At 37.6% G+C, this 12721-nt stretch overlaps 1 protein-coding gene across 1 annotated transcript in view; it reads left to right on the top strand.

The window, feature by feature from the left end:
• Nucleotides 1-11545, top strand: part of LOC139148190 (monomeric sarcosine oxidase-like) — a 28648-nt gene extending 17103 nt beyond the window's left edge. The window contains exons 2-8 of the mRNA XM_070719500.1: nucleotides 4121-4190; nucleotides 6967-7161; nucleotides 7890-8106; nucleotides 8478-8644; nucleotides 9143-9329; nucleotides 9591-9724; nucleotides 10291-11545. Coding sequence (XP_070575601.1) covers nucleotides 4121-4190; nucleotides 6967-7161; nucleotides 7890-8106; nucleotides 8478-8644; nucleotides 9143-9329; nucleotides 9591-9724; nucleotides 10291-10450 — 1130 coding nt within the window. The 3' untranslated portion in view covers nucleotides 10451-11545. The remainder of the gene's footprint in view (nucleotides 1-4120; nucleotides 4191-6966; nucleotides 7162-7889; nucleotides 8107-8477; nucleotides 8645-9142; nucleotides 9330-9590; nucleotides 9725-10290) is intronic.
• Nucleotides 11546-12721: the final 1176 nt, after the last annotated feature.

Raw genomic sequence — 12721 nt, 5'->3', positions numbered from 1 at the left:
AATTCTACCAATTTTTTAGCGTGGCATAATAAAAAATGCAATGCTTTGTATGAAATATGTTTTATTTGGTACTTAAACATGTTAAGACTATGAAATAGACTTTTAACAGAAAAAATATTGGGATTCTATAGCTGTAACACCTGTATTTTTAAGGGTACAGCAAAATCTCAGTATTCCTGATTCGCATTCGTTTTTGTTAAATCTGTCTTCTTATAAGTCGTCTGCTGAGCTTGTTATTGATTATAACCCAACTTGTTTAGTATCATTGGCAAGCTAATTAACAGATCTTTACAATGACATATTGTAACAGGCAATATCTTGAACAGTTTTCATGGAATATGACCAAAACTTACCCCATACCCCAAGGTTTATATAGAAAGTACTGTCATAGCTAACGTGATCAAATTCCGCGAATTTTTAGCTAGACATAATAAGAAGAGCTCTGTTTTGGTATTAAATCAGTTGTATTTGGTACTCGGTCATGTCAGATATGTGTAATTGACTTTTAACAGAAAAAATATTTGGATTGTATAGTTGTAACAGCCATATTTTGAAGGGAAATGCAAAATCGCAGTACCACAGACTGGCACCTTTTTGTTAAATTCTTCTTCTTGTAAGTCATCTGCTGAGCTTATTTTGTAAGACAAATTTAGTAGCCATTTGGATCATATTTGGAGGGGAACCAATATATGTCAATGTATGTGTTTCGGCAAATTTGCCCTGATACCTGGGTACCCTTCCAAATATGATCCAAAAGGCTATCAAATCATATTATATTCCTGTTAAAAGTTAATTTATATTTGTAACATACTTTTAAACAAAAACACAGATTTCATAGGTTGCAAACAAGCATTGCCTTTGGTATACAAAGTTATTAAATTGTAAAAAATGGTAGAGTTTCAGATTTGCAGTAATTTGCTGTGTAAACCTTTGGGTATGGTTAAGCTTTGGTCCTATTTCATGAAACCTAAACAAGATATTGCATATTACAATATGTCATTTTAAAAAACTAGTAAATTACCTTTTTATTGATACCTAACAAGCCAGGTTATGTCAAAAATCAAGCTCAGCAGATGACTTATAAGAAGACAGATTTAACAAAAAAGCATGCGAGTTGGCAATACTGTGATTTTGCGATACCCTTCAAAATATGACTGTTACAGCTGTAGAGTCCCAATATATTTTCTGTTAAAAGTCTATTTCATATTTCTGACATTCCCCAGTAGCAAATAAAAAGATTTCATATGAAGCATTGCCTTATTTGTTATGTCTAGCTAGAAAATTGGTAGAATTTGACGATAGTACGAAAATAATCTTCGATAACCATAACTTCGGTAACCATATATCATGAATACTATACAAGATATTGCATGTTACAATATGTCATTTTAAAGATTAGTAAATTATCTTTATAATGATACCTAACAAGTGAGGTTATATTCAAAAACAAGCTCAGCAGATGACTTATAGAAAGACAGGTTTAACAAAAAACCTAAACAAGATATTGCATATTACAATATGCCATTTTAAAAAGGTAGTAAATTACCTTTTTATTGATACCTAACAAGCCAGGTTATGTCAAAAATCAAACTCAGCAGATGACTTAAAAGAAGACAGATTTAACAAAAAAGCATGCGGAGTTGGCAATACTGTGATTTTGCGATACCCTCAAAATATGACTGTTACAGCTGTAGAGTCCCAATATATTTTCTTTTAAAAGTCTATTTCATATTTCTGACATTCCCCCGTAGCAAATAAAAAGATTTCATATGAAGCATTGCCTTATTTGTTATGTCTAGCTAGAAAATTGGTAGAATTTGACGATAGCTACGAAAATAATCTTCGATAACCATAACTTCGGTAACCATATATCATGAATACTATACAAGATATTGCATGTTACAATATGTCAATTTAAAGATTAGTAAATTATCTTTTTAATGATACCTAACAAGTAAGGTTATATTCAAAAACAAGCTCAGCAGATGACTTATAGGAAGACAGGTTTAACAAAAATGCATGCAAGTCTGCAACACTGTGATTTTGCGGTACCCTTCAAAATATGACTGTTACAGCTGTGGAGTCCCAATATTTTTTCTGTTAATATTTTTTCTGTAAAAGTCTATTTCATATTTCTGACATGTCCATGTATCAAATAAAACAGATTTTATTCAAAGCATTGCATTTTTTAGCTACTATAGACTATAGTCTATAGAAGCTATTGGGATGGGTATCCGTCCGTCGTCAGTCTGTATGTCTGTATGTCTGTATGTATGTATGTATGTATGTATGTATGTATGTCAGTATGTATGTCTGTATGTATGTCTGTATGTCTGTCTGTATGTCTGTATGTATGTCTGTATGTATGTATGTATGTATGTATGTATGTATGTATGTATGTATGTATGTATGTATGTATGTATGTATGTATGTATGTCCGTCCGTCCGTCCGTCCGTCCGTCCGTCCGTCCGTCCGTTTGTGAGGTGTCCGTCCACTCAAATATCTTGAGAACTGCAGTACTTACTGATTTGATATTTGTTGTGTAGATGAAAAATACGATTTTGAGAAACTATTTTTTTTAATTTTTTGATATTGTTGAAAATAGGCAAATTAATGCCAAAAAAGGTGTTTTTGGTAAAAAATCTTCTTCTTCATAACCGCTGGTCAGACAGCTTTGTTATTTGGTATACAGGTCCCTAGGGGTAACCAAACTTAGACTTGTTCAAATTGTGATGAAATATGCAAATCTGTATTTTTAAGGAATTTTTTTGTCATTTTTGGTCAAAATTTGACTTACATTGTATGTAATTCTTGTACTGTATAAACCCTATCAATTCACCCAGAAAAAATAATTAATATGATTTTAAATAATTGAATTAATTAGGAAATCATCAAAGCCAAAATAATTTTAGTGTGGAATTATCAGAAAGTTCGACTTTCTTTGAAAGTTCATAGTGAATTGAGGATTAAAACATGGAAAGGCAACTTTCCTGAATCCCAACTTTGACATATTCTGAACCGTCATTTGTTGTGCCCTGTATGTTATCTAAAAGAAATTGCTCAAAATAGTCAATAGAGATAGAGATAGAGATAGAGATAGAGAAAGTTCTAATTTCCATTTATGGTTGACTTGGTAAGGATAAAATAAAATTACTTTTTGAGGAAAAAAATAGAGTTGTCAATTAAAAGAGTGGTCAAAGTGATAGGGTTTTTATGGTAAAGCTGGGCTGTATAAGATTCCTCATGTGCTATTTATAGCAATTATGCAATCTGTGTAAACAGTGCAATGAAAGTGTAACATGATTCCTTATAATGCTTTTGATGACCTTGAACTTCTTAAGTTTCAAACCTTTGTCTCTTCAGTGTGCTTTCTCTGAGTATGTACAGTCTCAACTTATTAAACAGAACTCACAATGTTAATCAAAGATATCCACCTTCTTCATCAATACATGTGTCACAAAAGGTTATTCTCTACATAACTCAACAGAGCTCTGTCTACTGTTGAGTTGCTTGTTCTTTCAAAACCGCTGGTCAGACAGCTTTAATATTTAGTTTACTTGTCCGTAGGATGACCTTAGTGAGATAATTTCATACAGTAAGGAAATACTTAATTTTGTATCCATGTCTATAGTAGCTTCAGGACTTTGGCCCTATGTTTTATAATGCAAAGCTAAAAGTTGGTAGAATTTGAGATTTACTGTAATTTGCAATGTTAAATTTTGGGGTATGGGGTAAGTTTTTGTCATATTTCACAAAAGATATTGCATAGTACAATATATCATCTTAAAGAAGAATAAATTTCCTTTCTAATGATACCAAACAAGTGAGGTTATGTTAAAAAATAAGCTCAGCACATGACTTACAAGAAGACAGATTTGACGAAATGCATATGGGTTGGAAAATGGTGATTTTGCGGTACCCTTCAAAACATTACCATAACAGCTATTGCGTCCCTATAATTTTGCTGTTAAAATTCCATTTCGTATTCTTGGGATCGCAAGGCTTCTGAAAAATACGGGTTTGTTATCCTGGGGGGGGGGTGTGCACGTAGACCCCTGTAGCCACCGGAATAATATTTTCCTCTTGTCAACGCATTTCACCTTGTAAAAACTCTTGTAGATGTACTAGGCCTTGAGCAGTTCAAACTTGGACACGATAATGGCGGATCACAAGACCACTCTCGTATCATGTAAGTTCTCCCTTTTCTAACTAGTAAAACTTGTTGAATGCGAGATCACCCTGTGCTGTATATTGCCGGGTTACATTACATCGTCACCTTGCTGTGTGTGTGCAAGATCTGATCAGTGCCCTGTAGTTCATGCATTTCTTTTGGTACCTCCATGATGCATTCAATAATATCTGACTTGTTGTTTCATGTAGGTAATTTGATCCTTTGTGCTCAAAACAACAACAACAACGCTTCCCAGTCATCAGGTTACATAAATACACCGTCCCTCCATGCTTGCGACTATTTCCAGACAGGATATATAACGTGACCATTTCGAGGCGTATTGCCATCTGGCATTACCCAAAGGGAAAATATCAGTCCCCCGGAGTGGGGAAGGCGGAGTTCTTTGTGCAACGGTTTATTTCGTTTTGTTTTATTTTATTAATTTGATTGTGACATTTCAAATAAAGATTTCGACTCCAAAGCCTTATTTTGCCACATGTGGGACAGCTTTGGTGTTAATCAATTGATCCGCTGATACGGACAGCCGATTAATCAGTTGGCAATGTGTGTACACAGGTTGGAGAAGAGATACGGGTTTTTAGGTAATAAAGAAAGCAGTCGGACGGGTTGGAGTCGAACTCTGTATTTGAAATATCACTGTCAAAATTAATAAAATAAAATAAAACAAAAAACGTTGCACAAAGAACCCCATCCCAGGGTACTGACATTTTCCCTCTGCATGACCCAATAGCATCAACTCTCTTGTGGAGCCGCAAATACTCCATTGTAATGTTTTGATCACGAATTTGACTATGTATGTGCGTTACATATGTGATGATTTGTGAGCATTGAAAATGGATATATTGATATATTGCTGCCCTCGGGGCAGATTGGTAGATATACACTTATGCAATTCTTTAAGGATAGGAAATGTATGTCTGCCCTGAGGGCAGCTCTGATATATTGCTGCCCTCAGGGCAGATTGGTAGATACAAATTTATGCAATGCTGTAAGGTTAGGAAATGTATGTCTGGCCTGAGGGCAGCAATATATCTCAGCTGCCCTCAGAGTAAACATGTATCCTATCCTTACATCATTGCATAGAGTATATCTACCAATATGCCCTATGAGCAGCAATATGTCTGAGCTGCCCTCAGGGGCAGACATACATTTCCTATCCTATCTGCTAATCTGCCCTGAGGGCAGCAATATATGTGAGCTGCCCTCAGTGCAGATATTCAGTTCCTATCCTTACACGTTGTTGCATGCTACATAGTGCAGTGGCGTCATTGAATGTTGTGCACATGTTTACTCCGCTCTGAACTGCCCTGAGGGTAGCGCTGCCCTCATCCACTTTTCAGTTGCAACTTCTGGCGTCTGCACAGGCGTGTCATTGCATCACAGAGAAACATAAACAGAGTGGCAACGCTTGCATGCCTTTTGTTCCATGGTCGTCTCGGTAGACTATTGGCGTTTCATATTAAAATGAGCTTCAAAGGTGTTAAACTCTTTGGAGGCTTGTTTGTGGTTGATAATTACACGAGATTATGCAAAAAATACGACGAGATGGCATCGCACTGCCAGTCGCGTAGCAACCATAGTTACTTTGTGAGCTCTCAGACCAGAAACACTGCTTCACGCCATTCAAAACATAACACGCCAGCAGTTTCATAAACATGTCCTTCCTTGACGCACGTGTAAAAGACGGTATGACTGACCGTAAACCATTGAGTAAAACCAGACAGTATCGATAAAAGACTTTCAATTTGGTTCAAACACACTCATTATATATCATAAAAATATTAAAAGCGCAGCTGTACTTAGGCCTAAAAGTGGCATAAGCAGCTTCAGACAAACGGATGGACGCAACCAAAGTTTATTTGGCAAAGTCTCACAGTGACTGGAAAGCTACAAAACTGATAAACATATGAACATGCATCAAATGCTGAATTTGTCTTTCTTTTGATTGAATTTCATCCCCGATTTCTGGGAAGAAGTAATGTTTATCAATAAGAAAGTCGTGCAGCTCTACAGCAATTGCCAATTTTTATGACTGACAGATTACACGTGCTACAACCTTCAAATGCTGATCTTTAAGCTTACATACAAGTTATATTATTGTGTGTTGTAAACATTTTTTTTCCATCAGCTCCTGTGTTGAAGTTTCTATACATTCAAACTTGCTTCTACTCGAAGTGGTGGTTCTTTCAACTGGCTAATTTCTAATGATGAAAAATCCAAAAGACTAACCAAAATAACGACTAATACGTAAAGGTAAACGTTCCGAAAGATTCTGCCTAAGAATGAACATCACATTCAAATTTCCTGAATTAACAGATTCAGAAAAACCTCCTCCCCTCTCTATTCCTCTATCCATTCTTTCCCTTTCTCCCATTCCCTAATTATCCCCTTTCAGGGAGAGGTTTGTAAGTCTGCTGACTATATTTCATGAGAGGTTCAACGTGATTGGTTACCATATTTAGTCGTGGTTTTATGGCCAGGGCCAAATTTGAACTCTACCATTGTGCCTATTCTGCTTGAAGTAGACACCAATCAGAAAAAAACAACTCATTATGAACTCCTAATCTCCATTTTGCATCGCTTTATTGCGATAGTCAATTTACATTGTATTTTTTTCAGAAAATGCAATTTTGTTTGCCGTTTATAGCATGTCGCATGATTTTTATCATTATATGTCGCAAAGTAAGTCCATCCCTGCCTCAGTGCTTCGAAAATTGTGTTTCATGCAGTATATGATCGGAAAACGAGCTCAAATAAATGCATTTCCCTTTAGACGTTTGCTATACCACGACGAATGCTACACGAATCTCGTCAGAGATACCTTCACGACCTTCGAAGAAGTCGAAAAGGAGTCCGGAATACAATTGGTGTACAAATGTGGCACTATCGACCTGGGTCACGCTTCGATACCTGAGGTTGCTAAAACAATCGACGCATATGCAGTTGCTATGGAGAAACAGAACATCCCGTATGTAACTATGTGTTATAATAACCAATTTGCAACAATATCATTGGCACTTTCCTCGCACGAGGTTAAAATACTGTTATCGTAATCAATTACATTAAAGGTATGCAGTCACCTGTAATCTAAATATACCCACATATGGTCAAAGGGGCGTTCCTTGGTATTCAAAATGCCCATGTGAGGGCGCTGTTTTAAAAAGCGGCCACCCGCTTAAAATCTGTGATTGGTTAGATTTTCTCTTTCCATGTTGATTGTGGCAAAATTGGAACAGGTGACAGTATACCTTTAATATCCAGACTCGGAGCTATATAATGTCAGTTTTCTACATACTGACGAAGACAGCGAAGGACAGCTAGGTCACTAATGAGATCTACAGTCAGTGAATTATGGCATGTACTTGCTGTCACTGATAATTTTAAGATCAAACATCTGACTGCAGATCTCATACGGTACTAGTTGCGTCCTTAGTCGTCACCAGATATGAAAGTTTCCTACCAGTATACGATTGCCTGCACGATCGACGAAAAAATCATCGTTGCGTCTTACATTGTGAAAATTCATTCTCGCAAGAGAGAGCATAATTTCCGCTCTGCTGACCTACGCAAAAACGGGTAGCGCTAAGCTAATGCCGTAGAGAGGCGCGTGGTTTAAGACAATGTGACAATTAAGTAAGATTGAACCACTGACTCTGGATCTGATACTATTGCATTTCTCCATTCACACATTGCTAGATATGAGCGTTTGACAGGAGATCAGATCAGAGAACGTTTCCCTCAGTTCAACACGGGATCGGATGTCGTTGGTCTGTACCAGAAAGATTCCGGCTTGGTGGATGCCGCCATGGCGAACGCCACTCACATACAGTTGGCCAGAAAGCATGGCGCCACCATCTTGGAGAATTGTACTGTGTTGAAGCTTGACAAGGATACAGATGGTATTCACGCACTGGTGTGTACGCTAAGATATTTATGACTTTCATAACAAGCTAATAAAAAGGACATTAACAATTTTGCTCATCCCAGCTATCCATGTTTGCATCTTCCACGTAACCATTCCATCATGCGAAGTCATGAGTCTTGTATTGTCGTTGCTTAGTACCAGCTCAGAAAAGGAATAGAAATACGGCATATAATTGATCACTATCTCTCTGCATCTCCCTCTGTCTTTTTGTCTGTCTGTCTCCGTCTTTCTAGCTTCCTGTCTCTCTGTCTCTGTCTCTGTTTCTGTGTCCCTGAAAGCGCAGCACTATTACCACACGCAAATTGAGACTGAATTTATTTCAATGTCTGATCTGAACAAAATGATCTGGTTTATATTAGGTTTACACAAACCAGGGCGTATTTCGTTGTCGTCGCGTTATCGTCACTGCCGGTGCCTGGGTCAATCATGTGTTAGGATCTGTTGGTGTGCATATTCCATTGACAGTGACCCAGGAACAGGTCACGTATCTAGCCACGCCCAATATTAAGGATTTCACCAAGGAGCAGTAAGTTCGATAGACAACAATAATGTGCGCCGCCAAGAACTTCTAAAATCTACATGAATTTCTCTAATGTAGTGAAGGATTAGCAAAGTCGATGTTAGAAGGCTATTAGCCTAATCTCTACGCGTGTTTCAGAACCAATCATCGTATCAAAGTTGTCGTAAGTGCAGGGCATAACTTTATTATTAAGAGTTTATCTTTAGAATTTGTGATGAAAATTGACCGCCAAAGAGTTCATTCAATTCAACGATCTGCTCATTTACTCCCTGGTTGACTTTTGGTATCAGGGCGCTTCGTCTTCATCATTTATTCCTTCGGGACTTCAACGTCATATCATTACCCATCAGCTTCCATTTCCAGTTTTACAAATTTGCCCAGTGACTGTTTCAAATCTTCCAAGTGCTACCTTTTTAGCTGCAATCCTACTTTATCACGGTCTTTGCTCAATACAACTCTATCTAATTTCGTCTCTCATCACTGTTTGTCGTTTCCTTTTATCAGCTTCCCTTCTTGGATATTCCACGATTCCAGATTTGACTTGTATGGTTTGCCAATCCATGGGAACACCGGCAGCAAAGTAGGAATCGACGCTGGAGGGCCATCAGTTACACCGGAAACCAGGAATTTCAAACCTGATCCAGTCAGGGAGAAAATTTGTATCGAATTCTTGGAGAAATATTTGCCAAAGGTATATATATCAACCAAGTAGAAGTAGCTTTCTTGTTTTGTTTTTTAAGCAGTATATTTTTCTACATTCCCGCTATTGTCCTCCATAAGAGAAAGCATAAATAGTCGGTGAAAATCGTCGGAGTCTTTTTGAGAAGAGGTGATTCCCAATACTCTTTAAATATCACCTGAACGACAAATAATGTCCATAGCTTCCCAAATACGCTGTTTGCGACCACATAACGAACAAGTCTCTAGTCTCTCATATGTTTCCTTCCACCAGGCTTTAGGACCATTGATGTATACAAAGACGTGTCTTTATGCAATGACTCCCGACCGTGATTTCGTCATCGATACTTTGGAAAAGAAAGGCTTTCCGCAAGTTATATTCTGTAACGGCGCCGGCCATGCATTCAAGTGAGTTACTTAAGTATTATCAATGAAATTTCAGTAGATTTCCGATCAGAATCGAAATCATAACGTACGACACCAAGTCACCCAGCGAAGACATCGCAGTCAAAACCGCTCGGCCAAAGCCCCGCCCTAAAATAAGAGTGGTTCAATAACCGAGCTAAGTTGTTACAATTATTTGACTGCAACCACTCGACACGCACACAAAAACGTCACTTTGTTTTAGAGGGTCAAAGTCATCAGGTATGACCCTATTCGTGTTATTCCCTTTAGAAAACATTTGTTGCAAGAAGTCTAGATAAACGTTACTGATCAAGAAAGAACTGCCTTTTTTGTATCTTTCGATCCCGCAATAAAAATCTGTAACACGCTCCTTTGTTTCATCAGAAGCGTACAACTTTTACGCGTAATGCCGACGATTGTGTCCTAAAGAGTGGCGATCCTCGTTTCTGTGCGATACAAGAGGCACTTGTTGAACTGCTGTGACCCTCACCGTATTTTATACGTCCGTACATGGTAATGGTATTATAATGGTACTGCAGTTTGTTGATTTTTTCATCTCCATGTTTCAGATTTTCCTGTTTGCTTGGCAAGATCCTGAGTCAGATGGCGATCGATGGAAAGACGGAATATCCCATTGAATCGTTTACGATGGATCGCAAGGCTCTCACCGATCCTAATTTCAAACCGAATTTTCACCTGATATGCGACACGACTAAGGCAAAGCTATAGATGAATCCAAGAAATCAACCTGCGACAAGTGATAGTAATTGTGCACTTCTGATGTCAGGAGAATTCAGCTATCTCTCGCTGTTTGCGTTACGTTGGTACATCCAATATGAAAGAACTGATACAAAAGATTGCAATTTTTCACGTTCTTTCGTAGATTAGACCACACTATGTTATCACATCACCAGAGTATACTGAAGTTTATTAATTCAGCTTATTGAGTTAAGACAATGATAAGTGCACAGACCATGGGAAAGCATTGGTCAATCGGTGTTTTGCACCTTTCAGTAAGATGATACCGGAACTGTCTCAGAATTTATCAGTTATAGACTGTTTCTACTTGCAGCAACACTTTCATGACGGACTGTTGACTTTTTTCTACACAGTCAGTAATATGCAAGGTATCTCATGAACAAAAGTTTACGCTTGCTCCAGCCATGGAGGTAGGAGCTACCTCTGTGCTTTAGCATAATCCTGATTAGCATAATCGTGATTATTTACATATTTTCGAGAGCTTGCACTTGATTCCCACTCCTCGATGTCTCTAGCTGTTGCCGCTACAGTTTATTAAAGAAAAATATTTCTCTTCAATTACTCGATCACCCGTGGAAAGATATTCGAAACATATGATTATGAGTGACGAGTCGGTCGTATTTTTAAAATTTCCAGACAATTATTCAAATTTGATACTTCTTTTCGTTCCTATGACTATCCATGAACTCTAACAATATCAATATATGATGACATGGTAAGTTTCAAGTATCTCCTTGCTGGGCCGTGCGCCAAGGTTGAAAAAATTGCCACATTGGCTATGTTAATCATATTTTTCTGATTTTTCGTTTCCAGCTTAATGTTCCTAGTCTCTGGCATTAAATAATAACAGGGTGGCCGAAAATTACGTCCAACCATTCTATGAAGCAACAGTTAAGCGCTAGTTTTTAGAATGTAGCCATTTGTACAAAGAACTGCGAAGAGAAAAGTAACCATGTAGTGTATTATATGGTGTGAGTTTAGATTTAAAAATTTCCTCGTCAGTTGTGGCATAATTTACTTCTATTTACACATTCTTATGGAATAAAAACCTTCCTGGTCTTCCAAGATGTAGTTCCCATTAATACCCCATCCCTAACGATTTCTCTTGGTGCGAGGATAAATTGTGAGCACTGGATGACGAACATTGATTCTGAGTTGAAGCATAGACGGTAGAGGGGTCTTCCCCCTCTATTGTCTATGGTGGAAGTACGCACTGCTCACGGCTTACTGGATGTATTCATTAAGATTAGTCATGGTGATAACATATGCGTCGTGTTACCACAGAAAAAGACGGTGAAGTCAGCGATTTTAATTAAATAAGAAATATATTGAATTAATTCTAAATTATGGTGTAAAAAAATTAAATAAAAATGACAATGCTGAGCAAAAATTACTTATCTCAACTGGGACGGCACTAGACTGAAATATTCGTCGCTCGAGGACGCTCCCTACGCTCCCCTCCTCTTACGAAGCGTAGAGAGCGCCCTCGAGCGACGGATCTTCCAGTCTAGGCCGGCACAAAACTCCTAAATTAGTTTCCAAAGTTGAGTCAGACAGACAATGGTGAGTGAGGAAGTGAGTCTTCTCTAGCTTGCAAGCTTGATGTATGATCCGAATCGTGCAGAGTTCATAGAACAAGTCCAGCGTGATTGTGAAGGTCCAAAACAATATTGAAATAAACACTGAAGATAAACACATAGATTTGTTGAGCATGTACTGCTTGCAGTTTATCTAATCAGGAAAAATTGCAATTTTATAAAGCGTAACTTGTTGACCGTAATAATTCCTATTTAGGAACAGCTGCACAGGGCTTGCCTGATGTAGCAGAAATGCATAATATGAAAGTAGCGGTGTGCTTGAAGTACCTTTGTGTTTACTACCCTGCAACGAGCACTTAGCCTACACATGGGTATTTGGATCATAATGGGTCAACTGTTGATTACAAGGTCTAATTGATAGTAAATGGATGGATCAATCGATTCGAGGGGGTTTGTCAAAAAATGGATAAATTAGCGAAGTAAATTGTTTAAGGAATAATTTGTAGAAATTTTACTTTAATGAAACTGTTCACATAATTTCGAATTAAAAATGTTTTGAATTCTGCAAAAAAAGGACGCAACACTATGCTCAACCTCCACGGAACAAAATGTATATTAACAAATTGCTTCTTTTCGTATATCCCTCCAAAGGTCCCATAATTCAGCCTTTTAGAAGTATTGATGAAGTACTTATAATATGTGA

The sequence above is a fragment of the Ptychodera flava genome, chromosome 13 (assembly GCF_041260155.1).
Source record: "Ptychodera flava strain L36383 chromosome 13, AS_Pfla_20210202, whole genome shotgun sequence".
In the NCBI taxonomy this organism is placed as follows: domain Eukaryota; kingdom Metazoa; phylum Hemichordata; class Enteropneusta; family Ptychoderidae; genus Ptychodera; species Ptychodera flava.
This window is presented reverse-complemented; position numbering and strand designations above follow the sequence as displayed.